Consider the following 26,211-nt stretch of genomic DNA (forward strand, 5'->3'; position numbering starts at 1 on the left):
AAAAAATTGCACACCCCTATCTTTGGGAAAGATATTGACTATCTCGCTGATTTATGCCCCTCATTATTTTATAGACCTCTATAAGATCACCCCTCAGCCTCCTACGCTCCAGAGAAAAAAGTCCCAGTCTATCCAGCTTTACCTTACTTCTCAAACCACCAAGTCCCATTGGCATCCTAGTAAATATTTTCTGCATTCCTTCTAGTTTAATAATATCCTTTCTATAATAGGGTGACCAGAACTGTACACAATGTTCCAAGTGTGGCCTTACCAACGTCTTGTACAACTTCAACAGGACGTCCCAACTCCTGTATTCAAAGCTCTGACCAATGAAACCAAGAATGCCAAATGCCTTCTTCACCTCTGAAAATTGAGCTTTTCTCCAGTATTCGTGCGTGAGAGTCTCCCCACCCACCCCACCACCACCGGGACCCCCACCTCACCCAGCACCCCCACCTCACCCAGCACCCCCACCTCACCCAGCACCCCCTCCTCACCCAGCACCCCCACCTCACCCAGCACCCCCACCTCACCCAGCACCCCCACCTCACCCAGCACCCCTACCTCACCCAGCACCCCCACCTCACCCAGCACCCCCACCTCACCCAGCACCCCCACCTCACCCAGCACCCCTATCTCACCCAGCACCCCTATCTCACCCAGCACCCCCACCTCACCCAGCACCCCCACCTCACCCAGTACCCCTACCTCACCCAGCACCCCTATCTCACCCTGCACCCCCACCTCACCCAGCACCCCCACCTTACCCAGCACCCCCACCTCACCCAGCACCCTACAGCCTCAGCAGTCAAGCAAAGGTGCAGACAATCTTTTTGGAACTAAAAGCAAACAGACTCTACATGGGGGATGAAGGGAAATTAGCAGCAGATTCTTCAAACCCTGATTAATGAAACCACTTTAGAAAGAAATCCCCTCAAAGCTGCTGGTCATTTTAAAGAGATGTCAAGAAAGATTACCACACGGCGGAGAGAGGAATCTATTTGACGATGTCGTTAAGCTGTTTCAGCTTTATAATAAGGTTCAGCAAAGGGTACGGACTGAGTTGTCTGGGGCAATGGCCGGTTAGCTGAGCAACTCAGCGACAGAGAGCGAATCAACACACTCAGCTTGAGTGAACTTCCCTCTCGAAGGTTGATGGGGTTTTCCACACTATCTCTCGCCATCCACAATCTGACCATCGGAGCTTTCGATGGCCCACAATGGCCACATGTCGCCCCAAAGAGCACCTTCATGGCCGTGGCCACTCTCATGGGCACGGTGGTCATCCTGGCCTCCTTCATGAACGGGATGGTCATTTTGGTGACCATCAAATACAAGAGGTTGCGTTCGCCACTCAACTACATCCTGGTGAACTTGGCCATTGCTGACCTGATGGTCACTTTCTTTGGCAGCACCATCAGTTTCTCCAACAACATTAATGGCTACTTCACCCTGGGGGAGTCGGTGTGCCAGTTCGAAGGTTTCATGGTGTCCCTGACAGGTGAGTGTGTCTCCACAGAATTCTTCCAGACCTTCCCCCTCTGCCCCCTATCCCCACCAGCAGCCCCTCCACCACCACCTCCCCCCGCCCCCCTCCAAGGTCACATTGTTTGGGATCCACTTCTCTCAGGCTCAGTGAGGAGCTACACCTATACACCTGGTTCCACACTGGTCACTTGTTTAGCCACTCAGAGTGGTTCCTTCACTTACTCAGAACTCCATTTACCCTCCTTTCCTTCATATCCTTTTCCTAACCAACATTTATTAATCAGAGCCTTGAAACTTCAATTGCTCCCCCACCCTCCCCGGCTAACCACCCAGGGTGGAGGAGGGACAGTACCAGATTTCAGGCACCCTGGGTGAGAACCAATACCCTCTGAGATCATCTTCCAACAAGCCTGGTGCTAAATGTCAGATAGTATCCCTCGCTCTGTCCTGCCCAGGGAATCAGGGCAGAACACTTCCATATCAGCAAATTTCCAGGCAGCACAAGCCACGTCTATTCAACCAGCTCTTCCAGTTTCTAATCCTTTAATTCACATCTAAACAATGCAATGATATCATTCTGGTGAATGTCTGCTGGATTTCCTGTAAGGTTACTTTATTATTTCGGACATGCGGTGCCCAGAACCGGGCGTAATTACTCCAGATAAGATCTGATGGAGACTCTCTGTAACTGAAGCCTCATTTCCTCATTTTTGTACCCTTGAGGTAAAGGTCAACATTCCATTCACCTTGTTGATCACTCTTTGTATCTGTTCACTAGTTTCTGATCATTTGTATGCTTGAATTCACAAGTTAGCAAACATCATTCTGGTGTTTACATTCCAGAGATGATTAGCCTCAGTGCCAAGGGTTACAGAAAGGGAGATCATAAGACCATAAGAAATAGGAACAGGAGTAGGCCATTTGGCCCCTCGAGCTTGATTTGCCATTCAGTAGGATCGTGGCTGATCCGACATTCCTCCTATCCACTTTCCTGCCCTTTCCCCATAACCATCTTTTCCCTTAGTGATCAAAAATCTATCCCAGTCTCAAATACATTCAAGGACTCTATCCCCACAGCTCCCTGTAGCAAGGAGTTCCAAAAACTCACAACCCTCTGAAAGAAGAAACTCCTCCTTGTCTCAGTCTTAAATTAGCATCCTTTTATTCTGGGACTCTGCCCTCAGGTCCTAGACACTCCCAATGAAGGGAAACATCTTCTCAGCATTTACCCTGTCAAACCCCTTCAGAATCCTGTCTGTTTCAATGAGATCATCTCTCATTCTTCTAAACTCCAATGAGTAGAGTCCCAACCTGTTTAACTTTTCCTTATAAGACAATCCCTCCATATCGGGGATCATCCTAGTGAACCTTCTCTGAACTGCCTCCAATTAGATAATGGGGTGAATTTTCCTGTTCTGTCCGCCACGGGAATGGACCATGGAGGGGTGGACCATGGAAAGGTCTATCGACCTCAGGTGGGATTTTCCAGTTTTGGATGGACACAGCCAGAAAATCCTACGCAATATCTTTCTTTAAATAAGGGGACAGAAATTGCCCACTGAACTCCAGATGTGGTCTCACCAGTACCTTGCACAGTTGCAGCAAGACTTCCCTGCTCTTATACTCCAACTCGGTTGAAGTAAGGTCAATATTCCATTAGCCTTCCTGATTACCTGCTGTACCTGTGTGTGCCAGCTTTCTGAGTTTCGTGCACAAGTCCCTTCATATTGCAGCTTTCTGCAGCTTTGAAATCTGCTCTTTTATTCTTTCCAAGATGAATAATTTCATATTTTCCTACATTACATTCCATCTGACAACCTTTTGCTCATGTATTTAACATATCAATATCGTTTGTATCCTTCTGAAACTTGCCTTTCCACCTATTTTTGTGGCTGGGGCACTTTTGCTTCCTTCCTCCAAGTCATCAATATATATTGTAAATGTTCCCAGCACTGATCACTGTGGAACCCCACTGGTCAGTCAATGTTCTTGACCATGCCATGCAATGATTGAATGACCACCCCCATCACCTCTCCCCGCCAACCCCACCCAGGGAAATCCATAAATAAGGTTGCTGCGTGAGGATGAAGTTGGTTTTAGCCAGGATATTGATGAGTTATTGGTGTCAATAAATGGTTAACTGGGTAGAGGGGCCTCCAGCTTCCATTGGAACGGATTGAATGAGTAAGTCCTTCAGGATATCATAGAGTCCTAAATTGCAGAAGGAGGCCATTCAGCCCATCAAGTCTGTACCGACCACAATCCCACCCAGGCCCTATCCCATTAACCCCAAGCATTTACCCTAGCTAGTCCCCCTGGCACTAAGGGGCAATTTAGCATAGCCAATCACCTAACCTGCACATTTTTGGACTGTGGGAGCATCCTGAGGAAACCCACGCAGACATGGGGAGAATGTGCAAACTTTACACTGACAGTGACCCAAGCCAGAGCCCTGATGCTGTGAGACAGCAGTGCCAATGACAGTGCCACCCCAAACAAAAGGAAGGAATTAGAAAAGGAGAAAAAACTCAACGTGTTAGTGAGTTACCAACAAGAGGAACAGATTTAACATCGATGACAGAAGAACAAGAGGAAGCATGAGGATTTGTTCAACACATTAAGGTTATTAATCTGGAACATGCTGCCTGACAGGTTGGTGAAAGTAAATTGAATAGTAACTTTCAATTGGATGAATATGAACATATTAAAATTTACAGGAAGGGGGAAAGAGTGGAAGAGTGGAGTTAATTAGATCACCCTTTCAAAGAGCTAGCACAGACATAATGGGCTGAATGGCCTCCTTCTGGGCTGAATGTTCAATGTAGTTGGGAGTGGAACAGGAACTGTGCTCATCCCTGTACAGGGGAAGGTTTTAGAAGGACACCATGGGTGGGGAATCATAGTGAGACTGCCTATTCCTCCAGCCTACTGAGGCAAAAAGAGAGACAAAGTGAGAGTGAGAGAAACAGAGTGAGAGAGAGCAAGAGAGAGTGAGAGTGAGAATAACAGAGTGAGAGAGAGCAAGAGAGAGTGAGAGTGAGAGACAGAGTCAGAGAGAGAAAGTGAGAGAGAGAGAGTGAATGAGAGAGAGTGTGACAGTGAGAGACAGAATGACAGAGAGAATGTGTGAAAGAGAGTGAGTGAGAGAGGGAGACAGAGTGAGAAAGCGTGACTGAGAGAAAGAGACAGAGAGACAGACAGAAAGTGAGAAAGGGCGAGAGAGAGAGAAAGAGACAGAGTCAGAGAGTGAGACAGAGTGAGAGTGAAAAAAAGGGAGTGAGAGAGTGATAGAAAGACAGAGAAGGTGTGAAAGAGAGAGAGTGAGACAGAGTGAGATGAGAAAGCGGGTAAGAGTGAGAGAGAGAGAGAGAGAGAAATAGGAGGAGAGAGAAGCTAAGTTGTCTTGTTTGTCTTTCCTGAGTAGGTATTGTGGGACTGTGGTCACTGGCAATCTTGGCCTTCGAGCGATACATTGTAATTTGCAAACCGATGGGCGATTTCCGCTTCCAGCAAAGACACGCAGTGGGGGGCTGCCTCTTCACCTGGATCTGGTCATTCACCTGGACTGTGCCACCTCTCTTTGGCTGGTGTAGCTACGTACCTGAGGGTAAGGTGATGTAAGACCGAGAATCTAGACACATACCCACCTTAAACACGACTGATAAAATAACACAAACAAACAGGAGATAAGAGCAGGAAAAGCCTGTGGGCCCTTGAGTCACTACACTAATCAATAAGATCATGGCTGACCTTTTACTCCCTGCCCTATCCCCATATTCCCTTTGTCCCAAAATATATGAGTCTGAGCCTTGAATATACTCAACAGTTAAGCATCGACAGAGGGTAGAGGATTCTCTGGCATAAACAATCACAAATAATTTACAGGGTTATGGGGATAGGGTCTGGGTGCGATTGTCACGATGGGCCGAATGAGCTCCTTCTGCACTGTAGGGATTCCATGATTCTATGACAGAAAGAGGCCATTCTGTCCAACTGGTTCATGTTGATGTTTAGAAATATGGAAAATAGGAGCAGGGAGAGGCCATTCAGCCCTTCAAGCTTGCTCTGCCATTCATTGTGATCATGGCTGATCATCCAACTCAATAACACGATCCTGCCTTCCTCCCCGTATCCTTTGATTCCCTTCGTCCCAAGACAGGGTGGCACAATGGCACAGTGGTTAGCACTGCCGCTTCACAGCGCCAGGGACCTGGGTTCAATTCCCAGCTTGGGTCACTGTCTGTGCGGAGTTTGCACATTCTCCTTCCACACATGGGGGGCACGGTGGGGGGAACAGTGACGCTCGTGGGACGAGAGAATACTTGAAATTTCCATATGATAATCAGCTCCATGCCAATTTTCAGTGTGGATCTCATTACAGTACAAAAAAGCACCTGGGAATCTGGTTAAAGGCTCCCCACTCACGCCCAATGCGCTGCTCGAGCAGTGCAGCAGGACAGGAGAATCCTGGTCAACATATCCAAATCACACTGAAGCATCTCTGCATCTTCCTCACAGCTCACCCTCCCACCCAAATTCGTGCCATCTGCAAATGTGAAGATAGTACATTGAATTCCCTCATCAAAATCACTAATACGTATTGTGAATAGCTGTGGTCCCAGCACCGATCCCCGTGGTACCCCACTAGTCACTGCCTGCCATTTGGAACAAGAGCCATTTACTCCTACTCTTTGTTTCTTGTCCGCCAACCAATTTTAATATCAGCTAGTATCAGTTACTCTAAGGTCCTTCTACCCTGGTCTTTGCTATTACAGAATATAGCTCTTACAATCTATAAACCTCAACAGTACCTTATAAACGATAAGTGATAGAAGTAGCAAATATCACCCAGTACTTACCAGTCCCTTATAATCTCTACTGCTCCAGCAGAGCAAGACCACTTCACTTTCTGAACATTTTAAAAGGTAGAAAACAAAGATAAAGAAGAATCTCTTTCCCTTCTGCACCCAATCCTACAGTGCTCCAAATTTCCAGTACCTACCCTCACTCTGGACGTGTCTCACTCAGGATGCGCTCTCTCCCAATGTTTGTGTACAAAGTTCCACACTTGCCTCCTCGTGTTCCTTTATCTTTGTCCTGTACTTGTTTCATCCTTGCGTGTTTACACAGATTCCCCTGAAATATATTGATACTATTCACCTCAGCCCTGTGATAATGAGTTCAAGAATTTAAACACTCCCCAACAAAGAAGTTCCTCCTGAATTCCTGTTTGCATCTATTAGTGATTATCTTAAATTTATGACTTAATTTTCCAGGTCCATTCTAAAGTAAAGTTTATTTATTAGTCACAAGTTGGTTTATATTAACACTGCAATGAATTTACTGTGAAAATCCCCTAGACGCCACGCTCTGGCACCTGTTCAGGTACTCTGAGGGAGAGTTTAGCGTGGCCAATGCACGTAACCAGCTCGTCTTTTGGACCGTGGGAGGAAACTGGAGCATCCGTAGGAAACCCTTGCAGACACAGAGAAAATGTGCAGACTCCACACAGACAGTGACCCAAGCCAGGAATTGAACTCGGGTCCCTGGTGCTGTGATGCCGCAGTGCTAACCACTGTGCCACCATGCTGACCCACCCTGTCAAACCCACTGTTATTTCAAAAAACCTCTATCAGGTTATCCCTAACATTTTCTTTTACAAAGAGAGTCCCAATTCTAATAGATATAATCTGTCAGTGTGTGATTATCCTGGTAAATCTTTCCTGAATCTTAGTAAGTTCCAAAAATTCCCTCTTTATTTCTCCAACAATGTTGGCTGGGATTTTTCTGCTCCTGTCATGGAGGAATCAGAATGTGGGGGACACGAGGACTTAGGCAAAAGCCCAATGACTTTCAGCAGAGTGGACAATCCCCAGCTCCTGTAGACTCTGCAAATTCCAGTCTGGCTTCTGAGTTGGAAGGTTGTGACCAATCCAGTCCCCAGTCCAGAGAAATGAGCTCATAACTAAGGCTGACAGCTTGTAGTGTGTCCTTGAACTGTGTGCTTGCAGTGTGTGCTCACACTGTGTATTCTATGTGTGATCGCACTGTGTGCTTGTAGTGTGCATTCACACTGTGTACTTGTAGTGTATGCTCGCACTGTGTGCTTATAGTGTGCATTCACACTGTGTATTCCATGTGTGCTGACACTGTGTATTCCATGTGTGCTGACACTGTGTGCTTGTAGTGTGCATTCACACTGTGTATTCTAGTGTATACTTGCACTGCGTGCTTGTAGCGTGTGTTCCCATTGTGTGCTTATAGTGTGCTCGCACTGTGTGCTTGTAGTGTGTACTTGCACTGTGTGCTTGTAGTGTGTACTTGCACTGTGTGCTTGTTGTGTGTATTTGCACTGTGTACTTGTATGGTCACAGTTTAGCTATTAAGGACAATTTCTCTTTCTTTAGGATTGCAAACATCTTGTGGACCGAACTGGTACACTGGAGGAAGCAACAACAACAGTTACGTGGTGGCACTTTTTGTCACTTGTTTCCTGATGCCGCTAAGTCTGATTATCTTCTCCTATTTCTGTTTGCTGGTGGTTCTCCGAGCGGTGAGTGTGGAGAATCTTTTTGCTCTGATTTTCTATCCTCCTGTATAAATAGTCAGTATTGATTTGATTTGATTTATTATTGTCACATGTATTAGCATACAGTGAAAAGTATTATTTCTTGGGCTCTACACAAAGTTTACTGTTCATAGAGAAGGAAACAAGAGAGTGCAGAATGTAATGTTACAGTCATAGCTAGGGTGCAGAGAAAGATCAACTTAATGCGAAGTAGGTCCATTCAAAAGTCTGACAGCAGCAGGGAAGAAGTTGTTCTTGATCTGTTGGTACGTGACCTCAGACTTTTGTTTCTTTTTCCCGACTGAAGAAGGTGGAGAGGGAATGTCCTGGTGCGTGGGGTCCTTAATTATGTGTGCTTAATTACAGAGATGAGGAGGAATTTCTTCAGCCGGAGAGTGATGAATCTGTGGAACTCTTTCCCACAGAAGGCTGTGGAGGCCAGGTCATTGAGCGTCTTTAAGACAGAGATAGATAGGTTCTTGATTAATAAGGGGATCAGAGGTTATGGAGAAAAGGCAGGGGAATAGGAATGAGAAAAATATCAGCCATGATTGAATGGCAGAGCAGATTTGGTGGACCGAGTGGCCTAATTCTGCTCCTATGTCTTATGGTCTTACGGAGGCAGCGGGAAGTGTAGACAGAGTCAATGGATTGGAGACTGGTTTGCGTGATGTACTGGGCTACATTCACGACCTTTTGTAGATTCTTGCGGTCTTGGGCAGAGCAGGAGGCATACCAAGCTGTGATACAACCAGAAAGAATGCTTTCTATGGTGCATCTGTAAAATTTGGTGAGAGTCGTAGCTGACATGCCAAATTTCCTCAGTATACTTACACACTACAAGCACACAGTGCGAGCACATTCCACAAGCACATAGTGTGAGCTCTCACTACAAGTACACAGTGTGAGCACACACTACAAGTATCCACAGATCTCTGAAGGTTGCCGCTCAAGTGGATAGAGCCATGAAGAAGGCCTGTTGTGTGTTAGCACTTATTAACTGGGGGTTTGAGTTTAAGAGCCGTGAGATTATGCTGCAACTGTACAGGAACTTGGTGAGACCACATTTGGAATATTATGTGCAGTTCTGGTCACCTCATTATAAGAAGGATGTGGAAGCATTGGAGAGAGTGCAGACGAGGTTTACCAGGGTGCTGTCTGGTTTGGAGGGTAGGTCTTATGAGGAAAGTTTGAGGGAGCTGGAGCTTTTCTCTTTAGAGCGGAGGATAAGAGGTGACTTAATAGAGGTTTATAAGATGATGATGGGATAAATAGAGTGGACGTGCAGAGACTATTTCCTCGGGTGGATGCAGCTGTTACTAGGGGGCATAACTATAAGGTTCATGGTGGGAGATATGAGTGATATCCAAGGCAGGCTCTTTACTCAGAGAGTGGTTGGGGTGTGGAATGGACTGCCTGCTGTGATAGTTGAGTCGGACACTTTAGGAACTTTCAAGCGATTATTGGATAGGCACATAGAGCAACCAGAATGATAGAGAGTGGGATAGCTTGATCTTGGTTTCAGACAAAGTTCAGCACAACATCGAAGGCTGAAGGGCCTGTTCTGTGCTGTACTGTTCTATGTTCTACATTCTATATACAGTGTGAGCACACACTACAAGCACACAGTTGCGAGCACACACTACAAGTACACAGTGCGAGCACACACAAGTACACTATGCGAGCACACACCACAATACACAATGTGAATGCACACTGTAAGCACACAGTGCGAGTACACACTAGAATACACAGTGCGAGCGCACAGTAAAAGCTGTCAGCCTTAGTTATGAGCTCATTTCTCTGGACTGGGGACTGGATTGGTCACGCCCTTCCAATTCAGACACCAGACTGGAATTTGCAGAGTCTAGAGTCAATAGCTGGGGATTGTCCACTCTGCTGAAAGTCATTGGTTCAGTTTCTCCAGGGACATCACTAGCTCTGTGGCACTAACTCACAAACCTCGACAAGGAATGTTGGGAAGTGATTGCACTATTGAAGCTTTGTAAGCAGCAGCAGCAATATCAGACCAGCTTGATATTCTTCCCTTATCCCTCCCCAACTTTCCTCCTCTTCCTACCCACTCCCTTTCCTTTTGGTCTCCCTCCATCAACCCCCTCTGCACCCTTCCCCTTCCATTCCCCCTTTCCTCTCCATACTCACCTCCTGTTGCACCCCTCCTCCCCTCCCCTCCTCCCCCCTCCCCTCCCCGCCTCCCCCCTCCCCTCCTCTCCCCCCTCCCCCTCCCCCCCTCCTCTCCTCCTTCCCCCCTCCTCCCCCTCCCCCCCTCCTCTCCTCCTCCACCCCTCTCCCCCCTCCCCCTCCACCCCCTCCCTCCACCCCTCCCCCCCTCCCCCCTCCACCCCTCTCCCCCCTCCCCCCCTCCCTCCCCCTCCCCCTCCACCCCTCTCTCCCCCCTCCCCCTCTCCCCCCTCCCCCTCTCCTCCTCCTCCACCTCTCCACCACCACCCCTCCCCCTCTCTCACCACCACCCCTCCCCCTCTCTCACCACCACCCCTCCCCCTCTCTCACCACCACCCCTCCCCCTCTCTCACCACCACCCCTCCCCCTCTCCCCCTCCCCCCTCCTCCACCACCCCTCCCCCTCTCCCACCACCACCCCTCCCCCTCTCCCTCTCCTCCACCACCCCTCCCCCTCTCCCCCTCCTCCACCACCCCTCCCCCTCTCCCCCACCACCCCTCCCCCTCTCCTCCACCACCCCTCCCCCTCCCCCCTCCTCCACCACCCCTCCCCCTCCCCCCCTCCTCCACCACCCCTCCCCCCTCCTCCACCACCCCTCCCCCTCCCCCCTCCTCCACCACCCCTCCCCCTCTCCTCCACCACCCCTCCCCCTCTCCTCCTCCTCCACCACCACCCCTCCCCCTCTCCTCCTCCTCCACCACCACCCCTCCTCCTCTCCTCCTCCTCCGCCACCACCCCTCCTCCTCTCCTCCTCCTCCACCACCACCCCTCCTCCTCTTCCACCACCCCTCCCCCTCTCCTCCTCCTCCACCACCCCTCCCCCTCTCCTCCTCCTCCACCACCCCTCCCCCTCTCCCACCACCCCTCCCCCTCTCCTCCTCCTCCACCCCTCCCCCTCTCCTCCTCCTCCACCCCTCCCCCTCTCCTCCTCCTCCTCTTCTTCCATCCTTCCCCTCTTCCTTCCCCTTCTTGATCTTCTCCCCATGTCATCCCCCAATCTTCCCAAGGGACTGAACAGCCTACTCCTGTTTCTATTTCTTATGGTGTCCTCCTATTCTCCATCCCCCTCCATGCTCCCCCTCGCCTGTCTGCCTCTTCTCCTGCCCTTACTCTTTCCATCCCCCTCTTGCTCTGCCCTCTTTTTCCCCTCTCCATCTTTCCCATCTCTGCCCCTTCCCTCTCTCATCTAACTGCCCTCCTCTTCCCCTCTTCTACCCCTCCCATACACCTCCCCACCCACTCCCCCTCCTGTTCTCCCTCCCCCACCCTTCTCTCTCTCCACCCCTCTCCTATCTATCCTTCACCTTCCACACTTTTCTTTATCCCTTTTCCTGCCCTCCCACTCTCCTCACCTCCCCTTCTACCTCCCCCTCTCCTCCCCTTCCCCCCCCTCCTCCCCTTTCCCCCTCTCCTTCCCCCCCCCAACTCCCACTCATCATCCCTCCAGCATTTTACTCTGTATCTAACCCCATGCAGCTCCTGGCCTGGGAATGTTTGATGGGGGACAGTCTCGAGGGAGCTTTACTCTGTATCTAACCCCGTGCTGTATCTGTCCTGGGAGTGTTTGATGGGGGACAGTGACGGGGAGCTTTACTCTGTATCTGACCCTGTGCTGTACCTGTCCTGGGAGTGTTTGATGGGGGACAGTGTAGAGGGAGCTTTACTCTGTATCTAACCCCGTGCTGTACCTGTCCTGGGAGTGTTTGATGGGGACAGTGTAGAGGGAGCTTTACTCTGTATCTAACCCCGTGCTGTACCTGTCCTGGGAGTGTTTGATGGGGGCATTGCTGTATTTCCCAAAGCTGCTATCCTTCACTTTGATAAGCATCATTTTGTTAAAGGAGATGGCAGAATGAGCCATGCACTTCCTCCTTCTGCAGGTTGCACAGCAACAAAAGGAGTGTCAGACAACACAGCGAGCGGAGAAGGAGGTGACCCGTATGGTAGTTGCCATGGTGATGGCTTTCCTGATCTGCTGGCTCCCTTATTCTACCTTTGCCATGGTTGTTGCTGTGAATAAGGACATCGTGATTCACCCCACCTTGGCGTCCATGCCCTCCTATTTCTCAAAGACCGCCACTGTCTACAATCCCATTATTTATGTCTTTATGAACAAACAGGTAAGATTAACTCTTCCATGTGTATTAGTGGTTGCCAACTCTACTTGCATGTCCTCCTGGAGGCTTCATCACATGTTACCTCCAGCTGCTATTGGCCCCAGTGTGTGGGACACACACTCTCACCATTGGTCACCCAACATGTTAATCATCATCAAACTCCACCTCTCTGCAACAAGGAGACTCTGCATTGTCTGATTGGACAACCCTTCTCTGACAGTCGAACAGCTGGTTTATTTTTCCATCTCCAGTTTGTTTTTAGATCATGAATAAATAACATTCTTCAGGGAAAAGGAAAGCAGAGGTTTTAATGATGCTGCACCCTGTGTTTTCTCGCCAAGATGTTTGGAAGATTTATCTGCAAACTCTGAAGTCTTTGAGACAATCCTGGAGAATTGACAATCATAATTATTAGCTCCTTTTCACAATCCCGAGGAACTCCTCTCAAAGTTGGGATTGATACAGAAACAGGAGGATGTGGCAGGTGCCTGGGTATTCTGATCTATGTCTTTGTTACCTCCAACCTGTTCCAATACACACCTGGCCATTATCCAACATGCCACTCTTTGTAAATTGAGCTCATCCATCACTCTGTTGTTGATGGCCTAACTTGTAACAAGACCCACTCAGCCATCCTCCCTGGTGCTCAATGACTTACACTGATTCCCGGTTAAGCAACATCTCAACTTTAAAACTCTCATCTTTTTTCAAAGCCCCTTTCCAACCCCTGTGGCCTCACCCTGACTGTGCCAATGATGGCACAGTGGTTAGCGCTGCTGCCTCACACAGCCAGGGACCCAAGTTGAAGGAGCAGTGCTCTGAAAGCTAGTGCATTTTGCTAACAAATAAACCTGTTGGACTTTAACCTGGTGTTGTGAGACTTCTTACTGTGTTTACCCCAACCCAACACCGGCGTCTCCACATCATTCCTTCCACAATCCAAAGATGTGCGGGTTAAGTTGATTGGCCATGCAAAATTAACTCTAGTGTCAGGGGGATTAGCGGGGTAAAATATGAGGGGTTATGGGAATAGGGCCTGGGTGGGATTGTGGTTGAAGACTCGATGGGCTGAGTGGCCTCCTTCTGCACTGTAGGGATTCTATGATTCTAACCCCACCTCAAATCCTATCTCCGTAACTGCAGAGCTCCACAACCCTCCTTGGATTCTCTCATTCTGTGGCTCCCTTCACTCCACCATGGGTGGCTGCATTCCAATTATCAAGACCCTGAAGCTCTGAAATTCCTCTCTACCTCGCTGTCCTCCTTTAAGGCGCTCGTTAACACTAATCTCTCTCGCTTCTGACCAACTGCCCTTGTTGTGTTTGTAGGATTGGTGCTAGGAGGCACAGAAGCTGACAAACTGAAGAAGCTTTATTAACTCAGTATAGGCTGTTTCTTTATTCTGTACAGTTATCCATACCAGCAATCAGTGATGTCACTTCTGGTGATGTCATACGTATATTAGTATACGGTGGTCAGTGCAACCTCAGTGCCACTCCTCAGAAATCAATATAAATGCATAAAATTCCCTCCCCCTTTCACTCAAACATCTCTAACAAATGTAAACATGAACGATAATCAAACAACAATAATCAATGAGTCAGATGGTTTGTGGGTCATCGTTCTCTGAATGGCTGCCTGCAAACCTCAGGCATCTGCTCCTTGGCATGAGTTGCAAGCTCTGCCATTTCCAACTTTGTATGAACGTCGCCAGTGCTTGTTTTGACCAGTGTCAACATTGTAACTCAAAGTTGACTCTGTGCTTGGTCTGAAATTGACCTGTTGTTTTCCTCAACTTGTTCTGTGGGTGTCTGAGTTTCAGGAAAATTCAGGTCTTCAGAACCTTGTACAATTGAATTTGGATACACTGACCCTAGCTGTAGGTTCTACCTCTGATGGATCGGTTCTCCCCGCTAAATGCTGTTCTGCATACCTCCTCCAGATGGCATCATCACCCTAGATTTGGATGGTATATGAGACAGGTCCAGTCTGTGCAATCATCGTAACAAGAACCCATTTCACGCCTGAAGAATAGATCCTGACCAGAACTTCTTGTCCCTTGGTGGAAGACAAAATATTTTGTTTTGTTTTCCCACTGTTCGATCTGACTTTGTTAGTTCTTTTCAACAATGCACCATTCTGTTTCAAGTAACTTTCAAATTCTTAGACCATAAGACATAGGAGCAGAATTAGGCCACTCGGCCCATTGAGTCTGTTCCGCCATTCAATCATGGCTGATATTTTCTCATCCCCATTCTTCTGCCTTTTCCCATTATCCCTGATCTCCTTATTAATCAAGAAATTCTTGAGAGACAAACTATGTTCCAAATCTGCTAAAGATTTCTCCTAACCCCTTGATCATCTTTTCTGATGAAGTTGACTTAGTAATAGTGATTTCTGGCTACTTTGAATGTGCATCAACTGTGATTAGGACCATGTGTCCTTCAAAAGGTTCTATTGTGCGGAGGGTGTGGAGAGTCTGCAGAAGGATCTAGATAGGCTGGGCGAATGGGCCAGGAAATGGCAAATGGAATTTAATGTTGGCAAGTGTGAGGTGGTCCACTTTGGTAGGAAGAATGGTAGGAAGGACTATTACTTACGTGGCGAAAAACTGCAGCAGGCGACGGTGCAGAGGGACCTCGGGGTCCTTGTGCATGAGTCGCAAAAACCCAGCTTGCAGGTGGTCAGGAAGGCGAATGGGATGCTGGCCTTCATAGCGAGGGGGATTGAATATAAAAGTAGGGAGGTCTTGCTGCAGCTGTATAGGGCATTGGTGAGGCCGCAGCTGGAGTACTGTGTGCATTTTTGGGCGCCGCACCTGCGCAAAGATATTTTGGCCTTGGAGGGAGTGCAGAGGAGGTTTACTAGGCTGATACCAGGGTTGAGGGGGTTGAGCTATGAGGAGAGGCTGAATAAACTAGGCTTGTACTAGTTAGAGTTTAGAAGAATGAGGGGAGATCTCATTGAGACGTATAAGATGATGAATGGGATGGATAGGATAGAGGTGGAGAGACTCTTCCCGCTCAAAAAAGACACTAGGACTAGGGGGCACAGCCTCAAGATAAAGGGGGGGCGGTTTAGAACGGAGTTGAGGAGGAACTTCTTCACTCAAAGGGTGGTGAATCTCTGGAATTCTCTGCCCGTTGAAGTGGTGGAGGCTGCCTCGCTAAATATTTTTAAGAAGCAGGTTGATGGGTTTTTGATAAGAGAGGGGATTAAGGGTTATGGGGAGAGGGCGGGAAAGTGGAACTGAGCCACGACAGATCAGCCATGATCTTATTGAATGGCGGGGCAGGCTCGAAGGGCCAGATGGCTTACTCCTGCTCCTATTTCTTATGTTCTTATGTTCATACACCCATTGCCAAGTCTCTTCCGGCCATTCTTGAAGGTGTAACAGTGTTAATGGTTGCAGGTTTCTTATCTTCACACATGAAGAGCATGTTCCAGCCTTCTCCTCTATTTATGCATCCAATCCAGCCACCAGGAACATCTTCTCACCATCTCTTTCATTCTCACTATTCCACAATCTTCCCCATGTAATGTGTCCAATAGTGGTGGAATGATTACTCTGAGCCCCCAGAGAAGACATCCTGACTGTACAAATAACTCCAATCTTCTAGTGGAATACAATTTCAAGTCAAGGTTTGGATCTGCAGGCTTGGCTCTTGGCACCATCCCCAAAATTTCAGAGGGTATATGATTACGTTGAGTACAGTTCTTTACTTATGCTGAAGTGACAGGTTACTGTCTACCTGCTCAAAGTAGGAGATACCTCCTCTTGCACTATTTGCTGATGAACCATTTGGTCATAGTAAACAAGAAAGCACATTTGCTTTACAATGCAGACTTGATTGCCAACACTAGATGGTATAAGTATGTATAAACAAAAGCAGTGCCAATCTCTACCTTCTGCTTGCTGCCAGTATGGTATTTCTGGATGTGGTCCAAAAATTCTCATTAATGGTCAACAGTCCATCGATAGTGTGAATTTTCTTCCATACAAAAATTATTGGAATCTCCCTTCTTCAAGGATAATTCTTATGGTTTCTCTTTCACTCTCTATGTAGTTACTTTCAGCTTTGCTCAATATTCTGGATGCAAAAACATTGGGTTTCTCTTCATCCAACGTTATGATATGGGATCCAACAGCATAGGGAGATGTGTCCCATGCTAACTGTGGAGGTAGGTTCGGATGGAAATGTGTCAGGAATGCAGATTTGAGCAATGCCTCTTTGGCTAGCAAGAAAGCATTGTTGCACTGATCTGACCACTTCCACTTCTCATTTTGACACAGCAGGTTACACAATGGCTTTAATATAGTTGCCACATTTAGGACTAATCTTCTGCAGTAATTCAACAACTGTAGGAAGGGACGCAACTGGTTAGCATTCTGAGGCTTGAGTATCACTGTAACCTTTGAAAGAGATTTGTGAAGGCCTGTGACATTTTTCACATTGCACTTGTCCTTGCAGACTCTCAGCCCATAGTCTTCCAATCTCTGAAGAGTGGTATCCGGATTCCAAAGATGTTCTTCTTCATCTTTTCTGGTAACCAGAATGTCATCCAGGTTACACTGGACTCCACTTAGCCCACTCAGGATTTGGTCCATTGCTCTCTGGAACAATGCTGGAACTGATGTGATACCAAATGATAATCTTTGTCACTGAAACAAACCATTTTGTGTTTCAATCGTCCGAAGTTCGTGAGACTTCTGATCTGTACTCATTTGTAGATATGCCTGCATTAGGTTGTTCATGCTAAAATGTTGGCCTCCTGCCAATCCTGCAAACAGTTCATCAATATGGGGTAATGGGTATTGTTCCACACATAATACTGGATTTAGAATGACTTTGAAGTCTCCACAAATCCATATGAATCCACCTTCTTAATAATTGGTACACGTGGTGTAGCCCATTCACTAATGTTGAGTGGTTCCAAGACTCCTGACTTCACCAGTCATTCCAAGTCAGCCTCTCCTTTTGGCCTGATAACATAGGGTACTGACCTTCAAGCATTTCACTTGGCTCCTTCTTTCACCTTGGATTTAACGGTGATATTTTTCATACTTCCCAGCTCTCCGTGGTGCTGCTTGAGGATTTGAGTAAAGTCTGATTCTGCATTTGTCATCAGGTTGACTCTGGCCCAATTTGGTTGAATCTTTTCCAACCAAGTTCGACCCATCAATGCTGGATAATCGCACTTTGCTATATGTAAAGACAAATCTGCCATTTGTCCATTTGGTTGTGTCAATGCAGCCCTTCAATAGAACCACTTTACAAATGTATATCTTCAACACTTTCTTAAAGATTTCAAGACTATTGCCCCAGTGTTGATTTCCACCCTGACTTCCTGTCCAACCGGCAATGGAGTGACATATTATCTATTTGTACCACCAGTAATGGCTAGCACATCCAGTGACAATTCATCATCGGGCTGTAAAATGTCTCGTTCAGAGCGCAGACAAATCTGTCCTGAATTGTATCATTTAATACCAACCTCACAGTACTCTGCAAGCCTTTTTAATACACCCACGAATTGTGCAGTTGATTCACCCTCTTCTTGATTATGATTTTGAAATCTGAAACACTTTGCAATCACTAACAGCTTTGGTGAAGAGTGTGCCTGTAGAATTCCTACGATCTCTTTGTGCCTGGCTTCTCTGGCTGCACTAAACACCTGAGGTGATTAAATGCTTCCCCTCTCCCCCATTATGTTCAGGAAGATAAGAACCATAATATCTTCTGCTATTTTGTTTGCTTGCATAAAATAATCAAACCATTTCCTATAGGAGCTCAATTGCTCTGTCGAAGAATCCATGGCAACAAAAACTCCTACCATTTTCCTTCTTTTTAGGCGGCACGGCAGCGCAGTGGGCACTGGGATTAATGTGGGCATTACTGCCTCACAGCACTAGGGATCCAGGATCAATTCAAGTCTTGGGTGACTGGCTGTGTCGAGTTTGCACGTCCTCTCCATGTCTGTGTGGGTTTCCTCCGGATGCTCCAGTTTCCTCCCACAGTTCAAAGCTGTGCAGGTTAGGTGGATTGGCCATGCTAAATTGCCCCTTAATGTCTCAAGATGTGTAAGTTAGGGGTAATGGGGTAAATGTGTGGAATTACAGGGATAGGGTGGAGCTGTGCCTAGGAAAGATGCCCTGTGGGAGAGTCGGTGCAAACTTAATGGGATAAATGGTCTCCTTCTGCACTGTAGGAATTCTATGATTCTAATGATGTTCCGATATGCACAATTTGCAACATGTGTTCAGCAGCTACCTTGCTTTGCCCTTTGAAAACAGGGCACCCAATCCTCTGCTTGTTTTATTCTAAACACTCCCAGCTCTATAAATGCTTCTGCAATTCTCCTAAAATCACCTTGCAGGGCAATCATTATTCACTGGGATTAATGTGGGACAACAGGGATTAGTTTAGGATTTTATAAAAAGGGCGGCATGGACAAGTTGGGCCGAAGGGCCTGTTTCCATGCTGTAAACCTCTGTGTCCACTGAGCTTGTTCAGTTAGGAGAATGGGGAGAGTTTTCTTCAAAGTCCTTCTTCCCAATTTTTCCAATGATTTTTCCTTCTCCCAATGGCTAGTAAGCACCATTTGATGTCCTCGTCGCCAGTTTCTGTGTTGTGTCATTGACATTGGGAGACGCAGAGGCTGACTGTGCTCGTTGGTCCCTTTCAGGAACAATCTGCAGAGTAAGAGTCACATGACTTGGAGAACCAATCAGGGAGCAGGGTGGGGGATTACCTTGCTGAGCTCAGTTTCCTGTTCTAGAGCTTTCCCTGAACTGGCTGCAGCCATAGGCTGCAAGCCTCCGTATAGCCTTTACCTGTAAATAACCATGATGGCCGGAGTTCTCTGGCCATTCATGCCAATGGGATTCTCCAGTCCCAAGAATCCTGCCACCAGCAAAAAGCATACTGCTTCTCGCCAGCTGGAAACACACTGCTGGGAGGACGGAGAATCTGTCCCATTGTTTTTCCCTTAACTGGTGAACAAGAATTATTACATTGGCGATGAGGGTAAAAGATCTGTGAGTATACAGTTTCCATTGAAGTTGAGACAACAGTAATTGCAAAAGTGTCCCCATTTGGATGGATAGATCCTTTTGATGCCCCCACGGAGAACAATACATAGTGCAGTTGGGCTAGCGGAATAGAAGAGGAGATGAAGAGAGAGAGACAATCCCCCTGAGGTTTACAATTTGATTCACAGTCTCACAACCCCAAGTATGGCTAACTTCAAGTCATTCAGTAAGAGCGTTAAATTGATAAGGTCACATTTCTATCCAAAACCATCGGTCATATTGCAGTGATTTAAGTTTCATTTAAGGAGGAGATCCCTAGAGGAATCTACTGTGACTTACATCACCAAGTTGAAGCAAATCCTGTAGTTCTGTAACTTTGGAGCCACTTCGAAGATATGCTATGGAACAGATTAGTCTGCAGGATGAATAATGAGGCTATACAACTGAGGTTGTTTGAAGAGGTGGATATGTGAGTGTTGGAGATAGTGCTGGCAATGGAGTGAAAGGGTTCAAAAGTTACAAAGCAAGCAAAATGGTGCTGTTCAGCAGTTAGGGCGGGAACTGGAAGTAGACACCGGACATCAACTACTGTGATAGGACCCCACCCATTGAATTTAAAGAGTTTTGCTGCAAAGTTAACAACTTATACAGGAGAAACCATGAAAATAATGGGCATGACAGCGGTACCTGTAAATTATAGACAACAGTCTGCCCAGCCCCAGTAATAATAGTGTCAGGCAAAGGACAAAACCTTCTGGACTGCTACTGGCTAAAGGAAATCAAGTCAACATGCACCGAGATTTTGCAAGTGCGGGAAGGAAGACTGCTCGAACTGATGAAGAAATATGAGAGAGTCTTCAATGATAAATTAGACAAGATAAAAGGCCTGCAAGGGAAGATCTCTGTGAATCCCAGAGGCGACCCCTCGAATTGCGACGGCAAAACCAGTACCATATGCCTTACAAGGAATGGTGGTTACTGATCTAAAGAGATTGGAAGAACAAGCAATTTCAGTTTGCAGAATGGGCAGCACCTGTAATCCCTATGTTGAAGCCAGACAAGACTGTCCGCATGTGTGGGGACTACAAATTAATCTGACTGGTAAAATGGATAAATATCCAATCCTGAAGATTGAAGACCTGTATACAAAGCTGGCCAGAGGTCAATCTGATATAAACCTGGATATGAGTCACACATACCAGCAACTTGAATTAGATGATGCTTCCTGAGGTTATATCATGATAAACACACATAAAGGTCTGTTCCAGTATACGCACCTGCCTTTTGGTGTGTTGTCAGCATGTGCTATTTTCCACAGGACAATGGAAAGTCCATTGCAAGGACTGCCATGTGTTATAGTATACCTTGATGATGTTCTTATAGCTGGTTCAAGAGAAGCTGAGTATCCAGCTAACTCAGAGGAGGCTGGTGTTCACCACAGAAAGGAAAAATGTACTTTCCAAGTCGCCAATGTAGCTTCCCTGGAGTACTATGTAGATGCACAAGGACTACATCCCATGGAAGATAAGGTCTGAGCAATAAAGGAGGCACTGGCCCCCAAAAACAGATCTGAGCTCAAAGTCATTGTTAGAATGGTGGATTACTATGGGCGTTCTTTACTGAATTTGTAAACGTTATTGTCTCCTTGCATGTGCTGCTAATTTTGGAAGATGCCCCAGAAAGAAGCTTTTAACAGAGTAAAGCCATTGTTGGATTCTTCAAACTTGTTAGTTCATTTCAACCTAAGAAATTGGTACTAACCTATGATGCATCTTCATATGACGTTGGTGACCACTTGTCCCATGAGATGGATAATGGATCAGAAAGGTCAATAGAGTATATATCATTAACCTTCTCAGAAGCTGAAAAAGCCCACTCACGAATTCAGAAAAAAGGATTGTCAATACATTTTGGTGTCAAGGAATTCCATCTGTATTTGTACTGTTGGCATTTTACCATTGTTTATGATCACAAACCGCTTTTGAGTCCTTTTAAAGAAGACAAGGCTATTCTGCTAATCACATTGGCAAGAATTCTCTCTGCCTATGAATATACTTCAAGCACCAGCCTGGAATACACATAACAAATGTGAATACACTTCGTCACCTACCTTTGCAAGAGACAGTTGTACCTCCCCCAGTATCCCAGGAAAGTGTCTTGCTATTGAATTTCTTGGACATTTCTTGGCCAGTTTTGGTGAGACAGATCAGGTACTTGACCAATCAGGATCCACTGCTGTTCAAAGAGAGGCACAGGATACTAATGAGTTGGGCTAAGAGCCAATTTCTGAAGAGAGTGAACCATATTTTACACAAAAAGATGAGTTGTGTTGCCAAGATGACATCACACTTTGGGGAACAAGAGTAGTTGTTCCTGGACCAGGAAGGGAGTTGTTCCCAGCTGAATTACACAGTGCCCATCCAGGTATATCTAAGATGAAGATGCTTGCCAGGAGTTATGCCAATCAACCTAACCTGCACATCTATGGAGTGTGGGAGGAAACTTGAGCACCTGGAGGAAACCCACGCAGACATGGGGAGAATGTGCAGACTCCAACGAGTCATCACCTGAGGCTGAAATTGAACCCAGGTCCCTGGTGCTGTGAGGCAGCAGTGCAAACCACTGTGCCAACATGTTACACAATATAAATATCATTATACTTTGCTCATTGCAGATTCAGTGCTGCTTCTCCGAAATCTATATAAATACATAACAGCCCTAAGATCAACGTTTGTGTCTCAGTAGCATATCATTATTTAGCTCATGGCCCCGTGAAGCATCTTGTGACATTTTATTTTGTTAAGGATGCTATATAAATGTAAGTTGTTATTATATCCTCTCAATTGTGCAACTTCAAGGCAGCAGCAGGGATGTTAGATGAAGTTAATTTGTTCTTTCCAGTCCTGTTCTTTGCTTCAATCCTTCCATTAACATCTGGATTCAACCCACAGTGAACCCCCTCACAGGAGAGCTTTGAATGCCCCCTCCCTTTATTGCAGTTTTTCCTTTTACAGGCTGCAAGTGCCTTCTTAACAATAACTATCCCATTTGCAGCCCAGTACTGAACTGGACAAACCCATCACCAACTGTAAAACAGTTAGCATGCCCTGCACACAAAGCTATACCTTATCCCAACTGAGCACACTGGCCTTGCCCCTTCCTAGAGGGGACTGTATAGGTGCTAGGCATAGCCTGTAACATAGCCTCCAAAGTCCCAAGACTGTCCTTACTCTCTCACTGTGATCTCTGGACCCCCTATGACTGTGTTTCTCTCATTCCCTCATGACTGATCACAACACAGTCAGCCTTCTTGCTCCCCCCCACTTCCATTTGTCTCTGCGTAACCCACTTCATGTGTGCCACACAAATACAATCCACCCAGCTCCCCACACCTCCTATTCTGGAGTCTGCATGCACCCCATTCTATTCATACAGTTTGATTCTCATCAGCCTCATCAAAACCATTGGTCCCATGTGTCTGTCATCATCATCCCCCCCCACCCCCAATCTCAATACTGGTCTCGGTTTCAGAATGCAGGCCTGCCTCAGATCTACAGCACAATCTGGCTTTCCAGTCACACCCACCCTGAGATCAGAAATTCCTGCCCAAAGTCAGTAGATCTTCAGATGTTCTGTCAAATTTTCTGCCATGCCCACAACAATCCCAGTGGCAGGCAGGACCAGTAAATGTGGGTTATTGGTGCTGGCCTCCCAGAGTACCCACCACAAGACCAATCCTGTACACCCACCAGTGTGGTGTCAGACTGACAGTGCTATGAACGCAGACAGCGCTGTTATAGGCAGGCTTGTATGTTGCACTCACCTCAAAGTTAGTTGTGAAGTGGAAGCAGACAGCTGCATGTCACCTACATCCTATGGTGATTTAGATTGGCCTAACTTCCCACTGATATGGTACGTAATTGGGAGGGGAATAAGATTCTGGTAATTTGCATTTTTAATGAGTACTCATGACATGGTAATCCATGCAAGTGGCATTCCCGACACAGATCAGTGGGAAACCTGACCTGCCATCAACCCACTGTGAAACGGGTGAGGGGAAAATTCCGATCTGACTTCCCACTGGCAATTTTCTGGCCTTTGTCGGAATTGTCCACTCCAGGCCACCCAGCGCTGGCAGGACAGGAAAATTCCACCCTTGGTGTTGATTGCAGAACAGGGAGACAGTTCAGGTACTATATAAATGCAAGTTATAGAGTCATTACAGCGCAGGAAACCATTGAATGCTTGCTCGTTCTCATAGAATAATCCAGCTAGTCCAACCCCATAGCTCTGTAAGTTAATTTCTTTTAAGTGTCCATCCAATTTCCTTTTGAAATCACTCATCACTTTCACTTCCAGTATCCTAGTATGCAGCGAGTTCCAGGTCATTGCACTAGAGCATCAAATAATTCATCCTCATTTGCCTCCTCCAGCTCCTACTCAAAACCTTAAACTCATGTCCCCATGTCATTGTAATGTGGAGATGCCAGTATTGGGCTAGGATGGGCACAGTAAGAAGTCTCACAACACCAGGTTAAAGTTCAACAGGTTTATTTGGTACCATGATGAAAGGGCAGCGCTCCGAAAACTCATGATACCAAATAGACCTATTGGACTTTAACCTGGTGTTGTGAGACTTCTTATTGTAATGGGAACAGCTTTTGTTGACTTTATCTAAATCTCTACCAAATCTCCCCCTCAATCTCTTTTGCTCCAAGGAGAATAACCTCAGCTTCTCCAACTTTTTTTAAATTCATTCTTGGGATCTGAGTGTGACCGGCCAACCAACATTTATTGCCCATCCCTAATTGCCTCTTGAGAAGGTGGTGGTGAGCTGCCTACTTGAACTGCTGCCGTCCATGTGGTGTAGGGACACTTACAGTGCTGTTAGGGAGTGAGTTCGAGGATTTTGATCCTGGAATCTAACCTTGTAACTAAAATCCCCCATCCCTGGAACCATTCTAGTAAATCTCCTCTGCACCCTTTCAAGGACCCTCACTCACATCCTTCCTAAAATGTAGTGACCACAGCTGGATGGAATAGTCTAATTGTAGCCTATTAGGGCTTTAGAAATGTTCAGTATTACTCCCCTGCTTTTGTACTCAGTGCCTCTATTTATGAAGCTCAAGATCCAATTAACTTTTCACCAACTCTCTCAGTGTGTCCTGATACCTTCAAAGAATGCTGCAGATTAACTCCCAGGACCCTCTGTCCCTCTACACTCTTTCGAACCACGCTATTGAATCTGTATTGCCTCTCCCTATTCCTGTTGCTGTGGTTGTGTTGAAGCAGCAGCAATTGGCCTCAGTGCCCAGGGTAAGGGAGAGGGGGTAAGAAGAGATCATAAGAATGTAAGAAATAGGAGCAGGAGTAGGCCATCTAGCCCTTCGAGCCTGCCCCGCCATTCAATAAGATCATGGCTGATCTGTCGTGGCTCAGTTCCACATTCCCGCCCTCTCCCCATAACCCTTAATCCCCTCGCTCGATCACTCCGGGTTGTCCTGCAGCAGGCCTTGCCAGGAAGATTTTACTGGTTTGGGTTTAGCTGGGTAGCCTCTCCAGGTTTGATTCACTGTCAGGGTCCATGTGTGAAGAATGGTAACCATGGTGAGATTCTGGGGGAGAGGAGGTGCCACTGGGGTCTCGGACTGTGAGAGTAGAGGAACAAACTAGAGTGGGAGTGAATCTCATCAAAAGGACAGGTTACTAGATTATCCTCACTGCTGTCTGTGGAATCTTGCTGTGAGTGAATCGATTCCTATTAGGGACAGGGTCTGCACTTCAAAAGTACAGTAAGACGTCTCACAATCACTAGGCTAAAGTTCAACAGGTTAATTTGGTAGCACGAGCTTTCGGAGCGCTGCTCCTTCACCAGGTGAGAGCATGATTTGGTTCACAAACAGGGCATATATAGACACAAACTCAATTACAAGATAATGGTTGGAGTGCAAGTCTCAACAGGGAATAAGTTTTTACAGGTGCAGACAATGCGAGTGGAGAGAGGGTTAAGCACAGGTTAAAGAGATGTGAATTGTCTCTAGCCGGGACAGTTAGTAAGATTTTGCAAGCCCAGGCAAGTCAAGAGGGTTACAGGTTGCGTGACATGAATTCAAGATCCTGGTTGAGGCCGTTCTCATGTGTGTGGAACTTGGCTATCAGTTTCTGCTTGGCGACTCTGCATTGTGTGTCTTGAAGGCCGCCTTGGAGAATGCTTACCTAAGATCAGGGGCTTGAATGCCCTTGACTGCTGGAAGGGAACACTCCTGCCTGGTGATTATCGAGTGGTGTCCATTCATCCGTTTTCATAACGTCTGCAGGGTCTCGCCAATGTGTCATGCCTCGGGACATCCTTTCCTGCAGCATATCAGGTAGACAACTTTGACCAAGTCACGAGAGTGGTAACCAAGGTACTTCAAAAGTACCTCATTGGCTGTAAAGTGCTTTGGGAGGTCCTGAGACTGCGGTAGGTGTTATGTAAATGCAGGCTCTTCTTTTCCTTCCTAATTTTAAGTGGCTTTCCCGTTTCTCTTCCCTGTACAGTTCCGGAATTGCTTGCTGACCACTCTATGCTGCGGGCGTAAACAGTTCTCTGGGGATGAAGACACTTCTTCCAGCTCTGCCAGCAGGAGTCGCACTGAGGCCACCAGTCTTTCCGAGGGAGGAGGTGGCAACCGAATCTCACCAGCCTGAAACCTCCATTGGGGTCTGGCAGCAGCCCTAAGCTCAAAGCTGAGATGTGGAGATGCCGGCGTTGGACTGGATGGGCGCAGTAAGAAATCCCACAACACCAGGTTGAAGTCCAA

The 26,211-nt window shown here is 46.9% G+C and overlaps 1 protein-coding gene across 1 annotated transcript; it reads left to right on the forward strand.

Annotated features, from left to right (window-relative positions):
* The first annotated feature begins 1,299 nt into the window (after positions 1–1,299).
* On the forward strand, positions 1,300–26,183 carry LOC145357227 (pinopsin-like). The gene is made up of 5 exons (XM_080210384.1): positions 1,300–1,501; positions 4,913–5,095; positions 7,896–8,041; positions 12,139–12,378; positions 25,949–26,183. Exons 1-5 carry the CDS (start codon positions 1,300–1,302, stop codon positions 26,096–26,098), a joined length of 921 nt encoding a protein of 306 aa, XP_080066510.1. The 3' UTR covers positions 26,099–26,183.
* Positions 26,184–26,211: the final 28 nt, after the last annotated feature.

The sequence above is a fragment of the Carcharhinus amblyrhynchos genome, chromosome 23 (assembly GCF_965287045.1).
Source record: "Carcharhinus amblyrhynchos chromosome 23, sCarAmb.v2.hapA, whole genome shotgun sequence".
Classification (NCBI taxonomy): domain Eukaryota; kingdom Metazoa; phylum Chordata; class Chondrichthyes; order Carcharhiniformes; family Carcharhinidae; genus Carcharhinus; species Carcharhinus amblyrhynchos.